Source organism: Phoenix dactylifera, chromosome 5 (genome assembly GCF_051530095.1).
Source record: "Phoenix dactylifera cultivar Ajwa chromosome 5, Ajwa_hap1_PhDact_Kaust_v1.1, whole genome shotgun sequence".
Lineage (NCBI taxonomy): Eukaryota > Viridiplantae > Streptophyta > Magnoliopsida > Arecales > Arecaceae > Phoenix > Phoenix dactylifera.
This window is the reverse complement of record NC_143194.1, coordinates 22,990,190-23,010,713: the sequence shown is the minus strand read 5'-3', so window position 1 is coordinate 23,010,713 and position 20,524 is coordinate 22,990,190. Positions and strand designations below refer to the sequence as shown.

Sequence of the window (20,524 nt, the reverse complement as noted above, 5' to 3'; positions counted from 1 at the left end):
GGAATCAAAAGTTAATGGCATAATAGTAGATGCGTTGAAGTGTTAGGGGCAAAATGGGAAGGAATCAAAAGATAATGGCATAATTGCAGATATATCGAAGTGGCAAGGGCAAAATGGGAAATTAATAATATTAAAAAAAGGGTGAATAGTGTTTTGATGTGATTTAATTGGAGGGTTTGAGCTGGCTCACGGGAGTGAAACAGAGAGAAGAGGGGAAGGGTTCTCAGACGACACAGAGAGAAAGAAAAAGAGAAGAAGAAGAAGAAAAAAGAAGAAGGAAGAGGGATTCGAGGTGGAAGGGAGTCCCGGTTGCACTTCCAGCTGAAGGAAAAAGTGTAGATCTCCTTCTCCTCTACGCAAGGACCTCGATTTCCAAAAAGAAAAAGGTAAATATCCATCCCTATCTAGTCTTTTGATGACATTAGGCTATACAAAGGGTGGATATAGTCTAGAGGGGTCGGATAAGGGTTGTAGAGGTGGTTAAAAGAAGAAGAATCGGATTTTGACAAATTTTTCCGGCACTACGGAAAAACTGTGTCGAAGTCCCAACTTCGGCAAATTATTTAGGGGGTCAAATGGCCTCCGATGATGATGCATGTTATCTCTTTGGAATCCTCTGTGAGTGTAGAATGTTAGGTAAAAATTTCATCAAATTTGGAGTCCTGAAAGTGGATCAAAACCGGGATGAAGTAACCCACTGTCAGTTCGGATTACTGTTCATCCGGGTGGAAAATAGGGGATTTCATGCTATAATAGAGTATTAAGCCTAGATCAAGCTAAAAGGGACCTTGTACTCATGCAAAGGAGTCCCTAATACACATAAATGGTGAGTTAATTAATTAAAAAGGAAAAGAAGAAAGAAAAGAAAAGATTTAAGGAACAGGGGAGTTGAATCAATTAAAGTTTCCTATGTTATAATTGGCACGTAGATTATAGCCCTTGATACAAAACTAAATGTATTGTAAATGCATGTCACAGTTGGGCAAGAAGCTAGGGAACAAGAGGAAGAAGTTCCCCACTGCCTGCTGTAGATTTTTGGAGGCGTATCAGGGCTGTGCCAGATTGACAGGTGAGTGGGAGTCATGTACTTTGCACCATGAGCATCCTTAATTCATTTTCATGAATGTCGCCAAGTGTGAATTGATTCCACTTGAGCATATTGATTGATATTGTAGTAGATTCCTCTATAATCTTGATTCTCCATGCTTGATTATTCTGTACATGCATTTGAGGGAACATTGAGAGGAATTACGAGGGGTTGATGAGTAATTAAATTGATTCCGAATTGTGAAATGATTTCTTTTGTAAATTGATTTCATTTCCTCTATTTTAAAGACTTGTGAGTCGTAGCTTGATTATACTCCTTTATGAGTAATTAAATTGGATCTGAATTGTGAAATGACTTCTTTTGTAAATTGATTTCATTTCCTCTATTTCAAAGACTTGTAGAGCCCTCCTCATGGTATATTGAGTTGCATTGTACTCCCGTGATTCCTCACTCCCAACCCTGATGTTAGTTATAATTGGGTCGTGGCCGAGTGAGTGGTAGTCTTGATTATGCTCCTTTTTAGTAGAGTATTGGGAGGGTGCATTATGGCATTTATGCATGGCTTGGCAGTATCTGCAGGACACCTATAGTCGATGGGGTTGAACATCGGCCTTTGTGCACATAGTAGCCTTCTGGGTGGGCGGAGCCCAGTCCCTTCCTAGGGGGGGACACGGCCCTAGGCGTAGGATCGGCCGGTCCTACGACTTATATTCTGCTTGCCGCCGGGCATAGTAAGACCCCGCGAGGTGCAGTATGGCTTTCCGCGGATGTAGAATTCCCGCGAGGTGCCGTTTAGTATGTAGATGTGAGATGGATTTCTGTTCTGGATACTGGCCAGTATTTATATGATCAGTGTGGTGTCTTATCCTGCATATGCATGTGACAGTAGGGAGTTGTTGCTGGTTCGCCTGGGGCGTAAAACCCACCTTCCGATAGCTGTCTAGCATTTACATTATCGATATGGTGTCTTATCCTGCATATGCATGTGACAGTGGGGAGTTGTTGCTGGTTCGCCTGGGGCGTAAAACCCACCTCCCGACAGCTGTCTAGTGATGATTTACATATTGGTGTGGTGTCATATTCGATATATGCATATGGCAGTAGGGAGTTGTTGCTGGTTCGCCTGGGGCGTAAAACCCACCTCCCGATAGCTGTCTAGTGATGATTTCAGCATATTGACACCTGATTTGTATGTTCCAGCATTATGATCTGTTGAGCATATTCATGAGTAGCATATATGTTTACTTGATTATTCCATATATGCTTCAGATGAGTTGATATTGATTGTGGTGATATTGATGACTTACTCCATATTCTCTATGTTGAGATCATGTTCATCTTATTATTGATCTTGAGATTTCACCTCGAGCCATGATTATATCTGGTCTCATGTGCATAGTACTCTCTACTCCACTCACTGAGTATTTATATACTCACTCCCCAGTTTGATGTTTTTGATTGCAGGGCAGGTATTGTATAGAGAGGAGCAGGATTAGTGATTGCCTGTTAGCTGTGCCGCTCCATAGTATAGTATAATGTAGATAGATGTTTATACCCTTTTGGTGTATTATAAACCTTCTGTTGTATATAGTGTATAGTTACAGTCATAGATCCTGTTGTGGATATGGGTTGACCATGGATGGATTGGGAAGCATGTATATATATATGTGTGTGCAGATCAGTTGTGTGCCTGTGATAATGTATTGCTATATATTGTCCAGGTTTATTATGTGACAGATTATGTGATTACTGCTCTGACAGGTAGTGTGTTATATGTATTGAGATAATCCTGACAGGTCACCATAGGAAAGGTGATCATTTTGTGCATGCATCATGCCAAAATTTTTCAGAATTTATGGATGATTGATAGGTAGTAGGGTTCTACGTGGTGGCTGGTGGCCTTATGCCTACCCGCACCCTAGGACCGTCGCGGCGGCCCGCCGGGAATGGGGCGGGGGTCGTGACAACATCAATACTCCGTCCATCGCCTATCAGCCACCTGATGTTTGCCGACACCATCGGCAGGTACCTCCCAATCTCACGCCACATGAAGGAAACTCGCCGCCCACTCCATGCCACCCTTGAGCCCTCGCGGCCATATCTGGCTGCCATCACCTGACTCCACAGCCCATGTGGCTCTAATAGAAACCGAGCTGCATGTCGAGCGATGAAGGCTTCACGCCGCTCCAGTAGGGACTGCACCCCGAGACCGCCCTCACTGGTAGGCCGGCAGACATGCTCCCAGGCCACCAAATGCATCCCGCGACCTCCGCCGTGTGACCCCCATAGGAAGCATCCAGCAGTCGCTCGACTCTCAGCAAGGTCGTCTTCGGAACCACGGTGTTGGCCATGAGATATACTGCCATGGACCCCAACACCGATCTGATCAAAGTCAGTCTCCCCATCATAGATAGGGAGGCCGCTCTCCATCCCTCCAACCTGCTCCCTATCCGCTGCACCAAACTGGAGCACTCTGCCACCCGTAGTCTACGGCCTATGATGGAAACTTCCAGGTAGGTCAATGTCTCCTCCTGCTCAGGTATCTGCAAAATCCCTCGGATCTCCTGTCTGACCCTACTCTCCGTGCACGGGCTAAAGTGAACAGCTGACTTTTGGAAGTTAACTCTCTGACCTGACGCCGCGCAGTAATCCGCCACCACCCTACGAAGGACCCGCGCCTCAGAGACCCGCGCCCTGGCCAAAAGAAGACAATCGTCAGCAAAGAGTAAGTGAGAAAGAGGACTAGCCCTCGGGGCGGGGGCATAGACCTCCAGCTTCCTGCGGGCACACACCCTCTGCAAATCATGAGACAAGATGTCAGCACAAATAATAAACAAATAAGGTGATAGAGGGCATCCCTGACGCAACCCCATGGTGGACTCGATGAAAGGTGACGGTGTGCCGTTGACCAAGATAGAAAACTTTAGCCCCCTAACACATCCCAGGACCCAACCAATCCACCGCCTGTGGAAACCGTACGCCTCCAGTGCTTGCTGAAGAAAACTCTATCTGATCCTATCGTAAGCTCTCTCCATATCCAGCTTAATAGCCATCAAGCTATGTCGCTTCGATGCTCGCTGAAGATTCCACATCATCTCCTGGGCCAACAGAACATTATGGGAAATATTTCTGCCAGCTATAAACGCCTCCTGCTCCTGGCTGATAATGCCAGGCAGAAGGGGCTTCACCTTCCGACCATTATTCTTGCCACAACCTTATACAAGGTTGTACACAAACTGATGGGCCTGAAGTGACTGGGCTCTGCCATCTCCTGACGCTTCGGAATGAGCGTGATGAAGGTACCTCCCAATCCTCCGGCATCATGTCTGAAAAAGAATGGGGGAAAACCGTCCGATCCCGGGGCCTTGTCTGGAGCCAAAGCCCAGTCTGCCTCCTGTACCTCCTGTGCCGACACCGGTCGGACCAGGGCAGCATTCTCAACATCCTTGATTCCCGCATCCACCCTCGGGGGGTGGTCTCTGTCGCCGGAATCCTCATCCTCCGTCCATCTGATACGGAAGAAATCCAACAGGATCTGTCGGATGGCAGGCTCCCCTTCCACCCGATGTCCAGACCCATCTCGCAACGAGTGGATCGTGCTTCGCTGCCTCCGGATAACCGTAGTCCGGTGGAAGAAACTAGAATTACGGTCACCCTCATGTACCTACTGAATCCGAGATTTCTGTCGCCAGAAGATCTCGTGCTGCCGTAGTAGTGAGTGGTGAGTCGCTAGAAGCCTCCGAAGGTCATCCATGTCATCCACCGAGAGCGCACCTTCAAGATCTTCCTTCCTCTGCAACTCAGCGATCGCAATCTCAACCCCCTCAACTCTCCGGAAAATATCGCCCACAACCTCGCGGTTCCATTGCCGGAGACGCCTCTTAGCTAACTCTAGTTTGCGCGACACCCGGTGTATAGCATCCCCACGCACCGGGGTGCGTCATATTGATACAAATTCTTCACGTTGTGTTCGTTCTGTAGTTCCATGAAAGAACTACATGTGCATGGTGCTACATTGAATAGAAGGCTAGCTCGTCCTATATTTAAATTTTGGGACCATTCCGTTGAGAAGAACGATCTTCAAAATCTGCCTACAATCTGTTAGTAGGATAATTAAGTATAGATGGTTTGGGTAGAGACTCATCCACAAAACATAATTTATCTTTTGCTCCAGAGGCAACAATAACTGCACACCTCTAGGAACTAGAGATGTTTCCATCAAGAACTCGTGGAGTTAATGATAAGGAGAGTATCAAATCTCGTACCATTATCTTTATTGACACCACTAGATCTATTAGTGATAGTTTCTTCCAACATACTCATGGTGATAGGATGCAAGAAAGAATTAGATAGATTCATATGGAGAGGAGATGGAGTGTTAGATGTCCTGCTCTCATTCCATAAGAAAATTGGTTGGGAAGAATGGTTGCCAATCTTCTTCTTTTTTTTTGCATTCCTTGGATATGTATAATCTCATATAACACAAATCCCATATTTTTAAGAGCAGGTATAGTGTAGTTATAATAATGGAAGTCAATAATAAAGGATTCCACGATTTTAGATAGCACAAATATAGAAATAAATCCCAATGATTGTCTATGAATATAGAGTATAAATATGAAATGATTGTTTATATTTATATGATGTATATATGTATTTATACGAAACAGATTCAACAGATTTTTTTTGTAATGGAATAGTATACAAATATGAAAATGAATCCGGTGAGATGGGAGCATATGTGCTCGACTAGTTTGCCCAATAAAAAAAGAATTCTATAATTATAGAAAGCACGAGTATGAAAATGGATCCCAAAAACTAAAGATAAATGAGAGCTTACATGCTTGGCTTGATTGCCTAATAAAATTATCCTCAAATATTCAATAACTTAAGCATTAAAATTTCCGTCTCATGAATTCAATTAATCTTAATTATATATTCTCATTCATATTTATTTTTAATGTCAGCGAACTAAAAATCCATGCTAATGGCAAAGCTCTCTTGCTGATAAATAATTTATTGACAATTTGAATGATTCTGGTATTTTAGTGTTTGAAATGACATAAGATTGGTTATAGATAAGAATGAGAAACATAATTTAGCAATTAGATATGACTCATTTAATTATTACATTAACATACTCTAATAATAGTTTTTAAATTGAAATCTCCATAGTGATCCTAACAAATATTTTATTTGGTGACTAATAGCATAATTTAATAGCACAATTATTTTGTTATGGATTTCTTTTATTTTTCGTTGTAAGAAATGCAAAGGGTGAAGCTTAGTTTCCACAATAAAATTTTTAATGTAAGGTTCCCTCCACCTTGATGGTCATTAGATGGACCCGCCCTATGCACCAGGGCCATTGCATTCTGGCCATCCATGGCAATCTCTCACCAAACCCAAGGGCAGAAATCCATACTTCCCCCTCACCAAATCATGCCATGATGCATTGCCACACCAAATCAAATTATTACATTATCATCCCTTCTCACACCACCCCCACTAAATCCCAAAACCAAGAACCCAAAAAGCCAGAACTCCCAAACGGACACTTAGGGCTTATTTGGTTCGCGGAAAGTATTTTTTCTCCTATGAATATGATTCCTGCGAAGTAGATTCCTACGAAGAGCATGTCTGAAAAAGTACTTTTGGCATGTTTGGTTGACAATGAAAAAGTGACAGATTTCGAGTGCTTATGTTTGGTTAACCATCCACTTTTCTAAGAAAGTTATGTATAATTCCTATCATATCCTTAATAAAAATTAGGTATTTAATGTCTCTTTAATGCTGAAGGACTTTTTTGAAAAAAATAAAAATAGAATGATTTACGGCTTATGAAAAATAATTTTTTATATTTTTTTTATTGAAACATGTGAATCATATTTTTATAAAAATATATATTTTTTTATCTTTCTTTTTTTAAAATTCTAACCAAATAATTTTTTTTTTTTTTCCGCTTTTCGCGAACCAAACGAGCCCTTCTTCTGCTCCCCCTTCGTAGTCCTTTTAACTATTACACTCGCTCGGTTTGCTGGCCATTTCGCCCATCTCCACCCATGCTTCGCAAAGCTCCGTATACAACATTGTCCTCCTCTCCTCTTTCTTCCTGTCTTTTTCGCTCTTAGCTGAAAACCAATAGTGTAAAAAGCTCCATCTTTTAGACCTCCTCCTCCCGAAAGAGGGCCATTTGAGGAGGAGAAAGAGAGAAGAAATCCTATAAATCCAACTCCGATGAATGTCGCCTATAACTTCGCTTCATCAAACCTCCTCTGCACCGAGGATAACACCAGCATTATGGAATTTGATGATGGGGAACTGGAGGGATTCAATGAAGAAGCCAGGGGCTATGATCCTGGCTGGATTCCAGAACAAAGGAGTGATCTTTATGGGTTCTTGGAGGGCTTTCCCGGACAATCAGAGGAATGCATTGCTTTGCTGGTTGAGAAGGAATTAGAACATGTTCCGGAAGAGGATTATGCCAAGAGGTTTCTGAGTGGGGACTTGGACATTTCAGTTAGGAGAGATGCTATTGATTGGATTGGAAAGGTTGTTTTTTCCTTTACCTCTTCTTTTCACCTCAGTGTTGTGGATTTGTTATTGGGCTTAGAGCTTTGTGTCTTTTTCAACGAGTTCTGTGCACATGATGTTTGATTTTTGAGCCTGTGTATTAACTTGGACGCGTTTCTTGTTCATTCTCCTGTGTTTCAATTAATTTTTTTAGCTAAAAAAAGCCTTTTTCCAGTTTGGTTTTGCCTATAATTAGCGATGTAGTCGTTTTCAACCGTATTGTAGGTTCTTTGCCATCTATTTGACAATGCTCTTTGTTATCTATTTGACAAGGAGTGTAAATCGCCTTTTTGTCATCATTCGTCTCTTGATGTTAATAGTAAATTATGCGTAGCTTTCTTCATTTGCTCTATTTTGTCTCCTCTTTAAGTTTTTTTTTTTTCCCTCCTGGTTTGTTTAGATTTAATGTTATATGTGCTTTCGATAGTTCAAGGTGTTCTTCCTTCATGCTAAAAAAATGATATTGTTTGTTATCTATATGGAAATAAGTTTATATTTTTTCTTTTCCAGTTAGCTGTCCATTGATAATATTAACAAATTCTTTTTCTTTCTTATCTTTTGTTTAATTAAATGTACAAATATGCTCTCCTTTTGTAACCAATGGGTGGTATTGTTATGAACAGGTTCATGCTCATTACAATTTTGGACCTCTGAGTGCCTATTTATCTGTAAATTATGTGGATCGATTCCTCTCAGCCTATGAACTCCCAGTAAGAACCATTTCAGGATAATATTAACTCCATTGAACAAATATGTTTAAGTGTTTGTAGTGTAGACTGTAACTTTTCATAAGTGTTTAATTGGTAATGCTTTTTTTATTACTTGTTTCCATTTATCCAATCTCTTTTTTATAGCAGAGTAAGGCTTGGATGGTACAGTTGCTCTCTGTGGCCTGCTTATCTCTTGCTGCTAAGATGGAGGAAAATGAAGTTCCTTTATCACTAGATTTACAGGTGAAGAAAGTAGCCGCAAGCACATCTCTCTCTGTGGTGTTCTTGGCTGCAACGTTCTTACTTACCTATCAGTAATTCTTATATGGTCCTGTAGGTTGGTGAGGCACAATATGCATTTGAAGCCAGGACCATCCAGAGGATGGAGCTTTTAGTACTAAGCACCCTCAAGTGGAGGATGCAAGCCGTGACACCGTTCTCATTCATAGACTACTTTCTTCAGAAGTTTAACGATGGCAATTCCCCGACAAATTCATTAGTTTCGCGCTCTGTAGAACTCATCCTGAACGCTGTTAGAGGTCGGTTAGTGCATGTTATACATAAATATAGTCTCTCTTAGTGGAAGAGTGGATTGGCTTGATCTGCAACCCTAACACAAGTGCAGCTTAAATTGAATTGCAGGGACAGGATTTCTAGGATTCAGGCCCTCTGAGATCGCCGCTGCTGTTGCATTGTCGGCGTTGAGAGAAATCCAGATTGTGGAAATCGAAAACAATTTAACTCATTGCATCCATGTAGATAAGGTATATTTTTCTATCTAGTAATATGTTACGTGACACTGCCATTCATGCTCGAAGGTTTTTGTTCCGATCTTGACCAGGGTGACGGTGTTGCAGGTGAGAGTGTTAAGATGTTATGAAGAGATCCAAGCGAAGACATTGGCGGGGAAGGAGAGTAGTAGAAGTGCTGGTCCATCAGCTTCCTTTATACCACATAGCCCAATTGGGGTGTTGGATGCTGCATCCCTGAGCTATAAAAGTGATGATATAACAGTTGGGTCGCATGCAAATTCTCATCAACCCACTCCAGCTGCCAAGAATTGGAAACTAAGCAGGCCATCAATCCCATGAAGGAAGAGAGCTCTGTTAGTTGTGTTCACTTGTTTGGGAGGCTTGGTATCTTTCAACTCTGGTTTGGTTAGTGGGAGATTTGGTGTGGTCTAGTATAGAGAAACTTGACAAGGATGAGAAAAAAGGGAATAAATATAAGTGAGGGGGTCATCAGCTCATGCTTTTAATATGAATGAAGCAATCACCTGCTGCAAAATTATGAAGGACAACAGAGAACTGAGTAAAAATATGGCAGAGAGAGAGAGAGAGAGTGATTACTGTTAGAATTTGAGGGAGGGGCTGCCAGAGATAAATTAAGAAAACCTGGTGTTCTTTGGATTTGTTCTTATTGTGAAATACTTTCCTATTTGGGATCTATAAAGGACCCCACATGAAAAAGTTAAGAGGAGAGGTAAAAAGCAGTGGGTTTGCATCATTTATACGATTACTTTCTTTTATATTTGTATTTCTGGTATGTCTTTCTATTGTTTGACTGCTTGTCTGCAATTCTGGGGTTTGCTGCCTCTGATATAAAAGAAGAGCCCCTGGGTCAGTACAAATCTTGGGATGGCAACATACAAAACAGAGACAATATTTATAGGGAATGGTGGGAGATGTGGGGGACCCCTTGGAAGTTTCAGGTTTCAGCATAAGCTGTTAAAAGAGCAAAGAGCCTTTAAAAAAAATGATAGGATTATTATTCTCCTCCTGCCTTGGTTTCTTTTATAGTGCTTGCCTTTGCTTTGTCTTATTTTATCCTATGAAGACAAGCAAGGCTTAAGTACTTCCAGAGATCCAATCTGTTAAGGTCATATCTAATTTTAGGTAGTTTGCTTTTAGCTGCTGTTAAGTTCTTATGAAACAAGATGAAGGTATTAAAAAAAAAAAAGCTAAGCAAATTGCCGCATGAAAACAATTAATCTTATGAAGCTTCACAAGTCTATTGATGAAATACTTTATTTCAGAAGACTTCAATGATTCACTCAAGACTAGTCTAGAGGTTGGCAGCATGTGTGCAGGCAACACTTCTAGCAATGAGCCAAAGTGGAGCTGGCTCAACAAATTCCTTTTGTATGTTATGATGGATGACCCCATTCCATTTGCCATGGTCCCTACATTTGGATGCAGCATAGCATGTGTGCCTCTGCTTCCTGAAAATGTAGAAGACCTTCAATATTTAGTTCTTAATTATGTTTGAGTTGGAGCACATTGATCCTAAGGAGGCATGCAAAGAAAGTGTAGCCATATGGTGCTCTCCAAAAAAGGAGCTCAGGGATTACTTTCTAGATATTAGACAAATGGAAACTTATGTGACAAATGTAGCAAATGTACCCCTTTGGAGCAAAAGTCTTTATATATGAATTGTTGATCCAGCATAGCATGTGTGCCTCTGCTTCCTGAAAATGTAAATGACCTTCAATATTTAGTTCTCAATTATGTTTTGAGTTGGAGCACATTGATCCTAAGGAGACATGCCAAGAAAGTGTGGCCATATGGTGCTCTCTGAAAAAGGAGCTCAGGGATTACTTTCTAGATATTAGGAAAATGGAAACTTATGTGACAAATGTAGCAAATGTAACCCTTTGGAGGAAAAGTCTTCATATATGAATTGTTGGGGAGGGGCCACTTCCAACGGCGTGAGGTTTCCCTTTGGTGTGCATCGAAGTACAAACCTCCAAAACGGCCATTGCAACATAACCAGGGACCGGGTTCTATTGAAGCAGACGTTTCCTACTGAGTCAATGAAAAAGATATTATCCTGTAGAGCCTGGTGTTTCCCTGCTGTTCAACTCTTAAAGTGGACTTGAGATTAATAAATGCTCCATCGATCACAGTACATGTATTAATCAACTTGATCAAAGCAGCAGCAATTGTCTACGACAGTACTTACTTTGATTTAATTTTACGTTTTTCTGTACCCATGCTTATGCTTAATTGAAAACATAGCATTCCTAGAGCTTTCTCATACAACTAAAAAATTGCCTACAAGCATTTGGGACACCATGCATCTCTTTTTAATAATGGTGATGTATATAAAGGTCAGCTAAATTGGATCCCAGAGACAGAGAGAGAGAGAGAGAGCACCAGATAACACATTTGTACAATGCTTGGATGCAAGCGAGCATGGGAATTAATCTTCTACTGCGGTATCTACACCGCACTACTTGCTACCACCAAAACAGGGGACGATATAAAGAAAGAATGGGCGTAGGAATCTTCGACATTTTAAGAGTCGACCACCCCATGCGCATCCAAGCTTGCCTCTGGCAAAAGCAACAGATTGGTTTCCAGCGTCGAGCCATGTCACGGGTAGTTGATGGAGTGAAATGCCATCTCAAACTACTGACCAGAATAAAATTACTCTGTCCACGTCTGCTCCGAACTGTTTTAACTCGCATGGCGGAGACTCGCATTATTCTCCATACTGCTGATACCTTGTCAATCAAATCTCTTAACTTCTCACTCACTGAATTATTCTCCGAACAATTGCCCATTAATTGGTGAGTTGTAAATTATTTAGCTTTCATCGACATGAAGGATGTGTTTTTTTTTAATCTTTGTGGACTCTACTACTCAAGCCAGGCCAAGTTGGTGGCCCTTTTATGGAGTTGATATGAGGAGGTTAAATTAGATAAGACGAGCTATGTCCATGCCAAAGTATAAGCTGCTCGCAGATAGTTTGAAACCCTAACTATGATGTAGTCAACATCGCCATTAATAATTTTGCTGCTATCATTGACTTGCAGGCCCGATGTCGTACCTACTCTTTTAGAGCCATTAGCTCAGCTCGTTTACAAGGCAGCATTAAAATGTGGTGACAGCGCAACTCTCTTTTTCCTGAATTAGATCGATTAATTAAAATAGCAAGCGTCCTCCTGCAGCTCCAATAAAGCCTTTATATTGATTAAAGCTTGGGACTGATACAAGGCAGCAAAACATACTTCTGCACCTCGAATAAAGCTTGTACAGTGTCTCCTTTAGATGGAAAGAGAGAGCTGGTTATCATAAGATCCCAATCCATCAAAAAGTATTAGTTCTAATGAAATAAATATATTTTTATCTGCTTTTCTGAAGGAACAAAAATAATAATAATGATGATATATGCCTTGTACACTCCTGCACTCTTGGTAGAAAATGTAAATGTTAGTCATGCTCATCATCAGCAACCCCTTGCGGAACTTAACGTGCATCAACAGCTTCAAAAAAAAAAAAGTAGTCCTCGAACATGGCTAATGCTAAAGTTAAAACCGATTTCTCTATCAATCCATAATGGACAAACTATAACAAAAATCTAAGACAGTCAGTCTGGTAATTAACAAGCACAACAACTCTGTTCTTTGGGATTTGGGTTTGGTTTGGGGTTTAGCCCAGGAGGGAAAAAGATATGAAGTAAAAAGAGATGGATACTTGGGGCCGACACTAAAGACAAGGACTCCTCAGGGTCCTGAGGAGGCGGAGAACAGATCCGCCACCTTTGGCCTGCACTAGAAGACAAGACAGAGCCAGTTATTTGTCCATTTCTTTGGAAGTATAGAGGGGCAGCCACAGTAAGTCTAAACCTAGAATAACTGCTCCAATCGGTCCATGCAAGACCATGTTTAAATAATAATAAACAAAATCAACCATTAGGAACAGCTGAAGCTCAACATCTCTCTTTGTTATCCCATACTAGAAGACAAATGACAAGGTTAGAATATGGATAGGAAAAGGATAAATGCTGGATGAGTTTAGCAACAAATTGCAGCAATGAGATTAATATACATCGATTACAGCCTTGTTATTTTCTCCCTGCAGTTATGTTATTTGTTTGTGCACATTTTAACTCGGTTCAAAGGAAATGGCAGTGAAGTTGGTGGGGGGATCATGAGGGCACAAAGTAACGTGGGAGGGCCGCAAGATTGGGGACTTGATTTATTGCCTCGTGATCAGCTTCACTTCCAACAGCCAACCAGATGGAAGGAGTGACCACCTTGATGGCCAGTTCCAGCCTTGTGTTTGGAACTTGGAACAGTTGATTTGGTTAGGGACCACGGCCACCTAGCGGTGAAGCCAGCAGATTCATCAGTGGAGGCAGGAGGTGCCAGCCCGCTGTCAAGGCTGACGGCAGAATTGAATGAGCCAGAGGACAAAGAACCCAGTCAGCACACACATGAACGACAAGTTACTGCAGAAGGTCTGTTTTTATAGCAAGAAGCAGGAAAAAAGAAAAAAAACTGCTATTCTTCACTGAATCATGTTGTAAGTTACCTGTCATCATAAGTTTTTCCAGTAGTGAATTTGGGTGCAATAGCAGGGAGATCTCTCTCTCTTTTTTATCTTTGGAAAAATGGTTCTCGTAGTAACTAGGGGGACAAATGAAACATTAATGGACACCAGTTCAGGCTTTTAAATTATCTCAAACCCCTATCGAGCTTGCCAACAAAATTACATGAAGAGAGATTGAGCCAGTATACAATACCTTCACAAATTTGAAATTTGAATAGTAGTACTGATTGCCTTTTATTTTCTTTGGAAGTTGAGTGTGCTTTTTTTGTTTGTTTGTTTGTTTGTTTGTTTGAGCAAAACTTGAAGTTGAGTATGCTCTGTTGATTGAACGGGTACATTTGTGTCCCCATAAACATTAGAATAACAATCTGTTGTTCTATATATTTCTAACTCTTTGATGAAGAATTACCGGTTCATTTCAGACTTTGTGAAGTCCTTGGAAATCAGATGAAATCAGGCTGGCCTGTGGATGTCAAACAACGGTGCCACATCCGACTGTTGGGATCAACCTGCTTTGGATAAGAGATGACTTCTGCGATGGGGAAATAAACATAGTGGGTATTGCATATGCCGACTGTGATGCCACTGAATCCAGCAAATGCACCATGAACCTGTGAATTGAATCTCAGTCCATTACTTAAATGTAATTGAAATCATCAGATAGGTCCTATGAAGAGATATTCTTACAGCATTTTGGCCTAAAACAGTGCATAGAATGCCATCAGATGCATTAGCACGGACTGCTCGGATCATGTAGGTAGGATCAATATATTTCACATCAGCAGGGACACTAATTTCCTGAAAAAACTTCTTTGTCTGCAAGAGAACATAGTCCACATTAACACCTTTTCTTTCTCCTTTCTGGAATAAAACAAGTCAAAAACCATAGCTATTAAGCCTTTTCCCAACTATTTTGGGCATGGATTTGGAGTAAAATAAATTCAATAAATCGGATGACAATGGAGATTTTATTGTTTCATCATCATGAAAAAAATCAAGGTTTTCATTTTTACATCTGAATTGTGTATACCAAGCAGATGTTTTCTGAATCTCAGCTTTTAAAGAAAGAATTTATTCTTATACTTAAATGGGTTATCATATTAATTGTATTTATAATATCAAAGAAGCATCCAAGACTGGTACCAAGGAACTGCCATCAAAACAATAGATATAGCAATTTGTCATAAATACTCTCGGCCTCATTCTACTTTACCCTGCTTGATTTGGAGTACTTATATTGTCCATATGTGAGTGAGATGTAAAATAAATTTATGTAAGGCAATCATCAGGAAATAAAGATAGTGAACTTTACTGTGGATCCTACACTAAGCATGCTTAGTTGCATGCATGTTTTAACAACAAAATGAGTGCTTCAACTTGTAGAGCAAACTTTCATTTGGAGGGCAAACTTTCACATGTTGAAAGAATGAAATAAATTTGCTATTGAGGAAATTAGGCATCATATATGCACATATAGTATGTCATAGACCTCCTACGGCCTTCATTTTCTCACCCTTGATGGATTATATATTAAGAGTTCAATTGTTAATTATTCAAAGCACTTGGTGGCATAAGTTTTGGTAAGTTAAAAGCTGCTTAGTAAACTGGAAAGAGGAAGGTGTCAAAGGATGAGAGAAAACATGTTGCGGCTTAGGAGCCATACTTTTGACTATCTTACATACTCATTTTTGTTTCTAATGAGGACAATATGTGGGCACGTCAAAAGTTAAAATTCATGCCTTGGTGAGAGACTAGGTGCTGGGACCAACTGACTAGATGGTTTCGTTTTACAATGGCCTAAAAGGGAGTAAAAATTTTCAGATTAAGAAGCCTCTTCAACAAATGACTGCTCGTGAACATGATGGAACCTTCACAAGAGATTCAAAGAGGAATATCAGCCTGAGAATAAATTATCGGACACTAAGCCCCCAACCCAATTCCATTGATACATCAATACCAGGTGCCTTGTTAACTTGAGAATCTTTTCATAGTACGATGTAAAATTGTTTGAAGCAGGGACAAGAAGAGAGATTGGGAGCAAGGAGCTAAGGAAATAGAGGACAACCTAGTTAAATAAGAGAATAAAGTAAACATATGAAAAACAAACAATAAAAGAGGATAAAAGAAGAGATCAAGAAGAAAGGCCGCTGATAAGATAGTGCTTAGAGATGGCATAACATGAAGCCCAAAAGTGCCTTCCCTTTAATACACAAATAGCTGCGAAGCCACGAGCATAATGTGCTCAGTTGGTTCAAGGATTAGAGAAGTTTGCCTGTTTGGTCGGTTACAGTGACCAGTTAAATTGAATATGGTGGTTAAAATGACCGGCTGGTGAAGGGATTCGGGCAGCTTGCCTCTTTGGCTGGTTCCAGTGACCAGTTAAACTGAATGTGGTTAAATTGACCTGTTAATTTGAATATGGCAAATATCGAACACTTGAGACAAAAACATCAAGTCATAGTATTCCCTATAATGAAGGATCATGATACACCTTGACATGTACCTTGGCATGCCAGCGAATGGAGCAAGTTTTTGCTAGAACTCAATAAACTTACATCACCTCGTGGAACTCATGTCATATGGTTCCTATATTTCCTTTTTGAGCAATGAAAATGTAATATGCCAATGCCCAGGATTGAACACGGAAGGTGCCAACCAGATGGGCCCAAGTTCTATCATTCTTAGTGTTGCTGGAATTTGGACCCGGGGGCGACCGCTGGGCCGGGAAGGAGGAGCTCCGGTGGGAATCGGCGGTGATGGGTGACGGTCCGTCGGGGTGTGGCGTCCTCCGGGAGACCTGCAAGAAGCCGGTGGCCGGGGTCTCCGGCGCCGGCCCTCCGATGCTTAAGTCAAAGGGGGCCAGTATAAGAGTGGAGATAGCAGTAAGAAGTTGGAGTTCTCATTGTTCCGCCCCCCCTCAAATGGAGGAATTCCCCTTTTATAGAGGGAGCTGGGTTACCTGTGATGTGACGGGGCAATCGGCCTGTCGTACAGTCTGGCATGCAGTAGAATTAATGTTCGATCGTGTGAGTCAACACCGTTACTGTTGGAGATCAGGCCGGAGCCCTTAAGTCGTCGTCGAGTCATGCCATCATCAGCGATTAAGTGGGTTTGCCATAAGAGGCTCGATGTCCGTAGACGACAGAAGCCATACGCTTTAATCGTTGAGTGAACCGGAGATCGGGAGAAGTCATACGTTTTGATGGCTGAATAAACAGAAGATCATCATGAACCATACTCATTTAATGGTTGAGTGCGCCGAAGGCCTGCAGAGGCCACGCGCATTAATGATCGGGTGTGCCGGAGGCCTGCAAAAGCCATGTGCATTAATGGCTTGACGACGGTAGCAGGATATGGTGAGATTGAGTATCTGGAGTAAGGCTCCTTTAAGGGCTTAAGCTGGGGTCGAATACTTAGGCAAGGCATTTCGGAATTCAGCGCCTGATCGGGTGCCGAGCCGAGGCAGTTGCCGAGTCGGGCGCCCTTAGTTCGAGCGTAGTCAGGTCGGCGCCTTCTGGTCGGCGCCTTCCGGTTGGGTGCTTTCTGGCCGGGCGCCTTCTGGTCGGCGCTTTCTGGTCGGGCGCCTTCTAGTCGGCGCCTTCTGGTCGGCGCCTTTGTTCCGGGACGACTTGGGTTTTTCCCCAACACTACCCCCCGACTTCCGAGCTCGAGCTGATTACAGGCTCGAGCGCGGAAAGTAGTTTGAGTCGTGCTAATGCGGTTTAGGGAATTTTTGAATTACCGCGCGCTTCGAGGCGCTTTTAGTGGGCGGCGTCTCTTCTTTCTCGAGACGTTTCATCATTAGGTAACCTTCTGGCTTCTCGAAGCGTCCTCGCGTCGTGGGCTCATAATGGGACCACACGATCCGATGAGGCGCTTTTATGTTCGAAGCGTCAGCTCGAATTAAATACGGTACGTTAATTCTCGGAGCCGACACGTGTTATGATCTGGGCAGGGAGTAGCGCTCTGCTTAGCAGATCTGGGCCGTCAAAGGGGTTTATATATAAATCCCTCCTTGGCCATCTCTGATTTTCCTCCTATTGTCTTCATCTTCTTCCCATCTCCTTCTCAATCCGAAGCGGCCGATTCTCCATCATCTCCGGCGAATCTCTGCAGGTGTCCTTCTTTTCATCCGCTTGGGACCTCTCCCTTCTTCCTTTTCCCTCTCTCTTTTTTAATGGGGCTTGGTCCGAATGAGGTTGGGTCCACAATGAGTGAGTTGGAGGTGGAGATGTGCGAGGAATGGTTTTTTCCTCTGCTAGGGTTCCGTTTGGAACCCACTAGGTCGGGGGACCGGGTAACGGACCCCCCTTAGGTCGGATCGGAGTGTACTCGGAGGCACTCTGGGCCGGCCTACGATTTCCTCTTCATGGGTTTGTGAACGAGTTGCTCGGGGAGTACGAAATCGTCCCCGCGCAACTCGCTCCGAACGCATGGAGGACAATCATCGGGTTCCTGTCCCTGTGTATGGCGTACGGGATCCCGTCTTCCGTGAATGTCTTCCGGAGACTTTTTTCACTAAAGTCTAACCCGGGGGATGGAGAGTGGCTCTACATCGCCCTTCGGGCGGGTCGGCCACTCTTTCATGGCGCCCCGTCGTCCATTCATGATTGGAAGAGGAAATTCTTTTTCTTGGGTTCCGAGCGACCATGGGGGTTCGACCCTAGGTGGAGGCGGAGCCGGCTCAAGATCGCTAACCAACTCCCCAGGCTTTCCTCGCGCGAGCAGGGAATCCTTAACACTATCCGCAGCCTCGGGGATGGCATTCTTCTGAGCGGCCTCGTGAGTGAGGATGCCCTAGTCAATGTCGGTCTGAGCTCGGCGCGCCCTCCGGGTAAGGGTGGTAATTTTTAAGGAATTTTCCCCTTTGCCTTTTTCTCGCAATATTTGACCAGCTCCTTTTGCTCGTCTTTGCAGACATTGCAAAAATGGTGACCAAGAGCAACATCCTGTATGCTCGTTTTCAGAAAAGGGCAGCCGAGCTTGCGGGAGAACAGCCTGGGCCAAAAAAGAAGGCGAAGATCTCGGCTGCTGTGGTCGCCGAGAAGAGCACTCCTTGTGCCGAGCACTCCGAGGCTGGTCGGGGGGAAGGCTCAAGTTCTAGGGGCACGAGCTCTGCTGAAGCTACGATGGCGCTTCCGTGCCCGGCGCCGATTTCGCAAGTTCCCGGTCGGCCGGGAGTTCCATGCCTTGACCAAAGGGGAACGAGCTCTACGGGAGCGTCCGTGCTTGCTGCCCCGCCCCAATCCCACAGCAATCGGATCGGCTGCCTGACCGACCCCAACTCCCTGGTCCCGAGCTAGGGTGCAGCCAGGAGGCTGTGGAACCGCATCCGCCGAGCCCAGCAGGGCCTAGCCCACCGAGCCCGCCGGGTAATCAAGGTCATCGGGAGAGAGTGCCCTACACCCCTGGCTGGGCGGTCTTCGAGGGCGATTCGGCTCTCGATAATCCCCAAACGGCGCGTGAGGTTTTTCAGGTTGCACTACTCCCGGCCGACCAGGCCAAAATCCGGTTCATGAACTATGGCGCTTTCATGGACACGACCCCTTGTTCTGCCGTCCGAGTAAGTTAAACCTTTACATTTGTGCCAGTTTGTTTTGAACTGGACTTGTTTCTCATCTCCCTCTTTTATAGCACCTTCACGAGATCGAGACGCTGATGCATATAGTCCAAGACTACCGGGACCGGGCCCGAAGGCATCAGCGCGGGCAGGAGGAGGCCGAGGCAAGGTGCCTCGCATCCGAGGCCGAGCAAAAAGTGCTCCAGACGAAGGTGGAGGCGGCCGAGAACGAGATTCGGGCTCTGACCGCCGAGCTCGAGGAGGAGAAGGGCGCACACGCCCTGGCCAGGTCAGAGGTGCGCGCTGTAGAGGCGCGTCGGGCCGAGGTCACTTTGACGCTCGCTATCCGCGAGCAAGAGGTGAAGGAAGTTCACCTCAAGGCCCAAGAGCTCGAGGTCCGCTTGTCCGAGGCCCAGTCCCTGCTCGCCGTCCGCGAGCAGGAAGTGAGGGATCTGGAGCGGAAGGCCGAGCAACGCGAAGCTCCGGAGAAGGAGGCCCGGGAGCAGGCCCAAAATGCCGTTAAGCTCTTCCGTGAATCGGAAGAGTTTCGCGACCTGCTGGAGGAGGAGGGCGTGAACGGGCTCATCCAGGGCTTCAACGACTTCCGTAACCAATTACGGCGACTTCTCCCCGACTTCGACCTTGATCTGTTTCAACCGGGAGCGGGGGTTGAAGAGTCAGAAGCGGGTACTCCGGCGGTCGACGAGGCCGCCGAAGAGGCTAGGCTGGCTACCGAGGAGGGCCCAGCGGGGGCGCCCGAGGCTGCTCCCGAGGTCGCCGAAGACGGTCGCGCGGGGATTTTGGCTGCGGAGGATCCAGGTGTCCCCGAGGCCGCCGAGGACAATAGGACCGAGCCTTAGGACAGTCGTTTTTTGCATCTTTTATCATTTTTGTAAAGAAGGATGGCCTTCACATTATTATACGACCAAGCCTCAATTTTGTACTTAGCCTTCGGGCTCTCTTAAATGAATATCCTTTTCCAAACTTGCACGATTGGTCCAAGTTCCGATCCTCAGTAAATCTAAATTTCTCTAATCGAATTCGCTTTAAGTTTTATGGACTTAGGTTCTGCGGCTTCAACTACGTTCATTACGTAGTTAGACCTAAGTTTAGGTTCGGCATATTTGCCAAGTCCCTGAGCTCGGGTCCTAAGTTCCCGTTGCTCGGATCTTCGACCAACGATGTCGTGGTATCTAGGTCCAAAAGATAATACACTCGGGCTTATCAAGCCTTCTCGAGCTCGGCACAGAATTCGGCCGAGCCCTAGGACCAAAGGTCACTAACCCGACTCGAATTT

General features: G+C 43.9%; 2 protein-coding genes across 7 annotated transcripts in view; one reads left to right on the top strand and one right to left on the bottom strand.

The window, feature by feature from the left end:
- Positions 1–7,101: 7,101 nt before the first annotated feature.
- LOC103710999 (cyclin-D4-1-like) lies at positions 7,102–9,769 on the top strand. The gene is made up of 6 exons (XM_017843766.5): positions 7,102–7,600; positions 8,245–8,331; positions 8,479–8,574; positions 8,669–8,870; positions 8,974–9,095; positions 9,189–9,769. The coding sequence occupies exons 1-6, from the start codon at positions 7,286–7,288 to the stop codon at positions 9,420–9,422; spliced, it is 1,056 nt and encodes a 351-aa protein (XP_017699255.1). The 5' UTR covers positions 7,102–7,285; the 3' UTR covers positions 9,423–9,769.
- A 25-nt stretch (positions 9,770–9,794) lies between these two features.
- LOC103711028 (ATP-dependent 6-phosphofructokinase 5, chloroplastic) overlaps positions 9,795–20,524 on the bottom strand; it is a 34,402-nt gene continuing 23,672 nt past the window's right edge. The window contains exons 12-14 of one of the 6 annotated variants that reach the window (XR_015987152.2): positions 14,355–14,483; positions 14,077–14,252; positions 9,795–12,397 (exon numbers count right to left, since the gene is read on the bottom strand). Coding sequence is in view for 4 of the 6 variants with exons in the window: in XM_088721877.1 (XP_088578003.1) it covers positions 14,111–14,278; positions 14,355–14,483 (297 nt within the window). In the remaining 2 variants the exon portion in view is untranslated. Of the gene's footprint in view, positions 12,398–13,861; positions 14,279–14,354; positions 14,484–20,524 lie in introns of those variants that run through there. The other 5 variants (XM_088721877.1, XR_015987151.1, XM_088721876.1 and 2 more) reach the window with 5 other exon arrangements.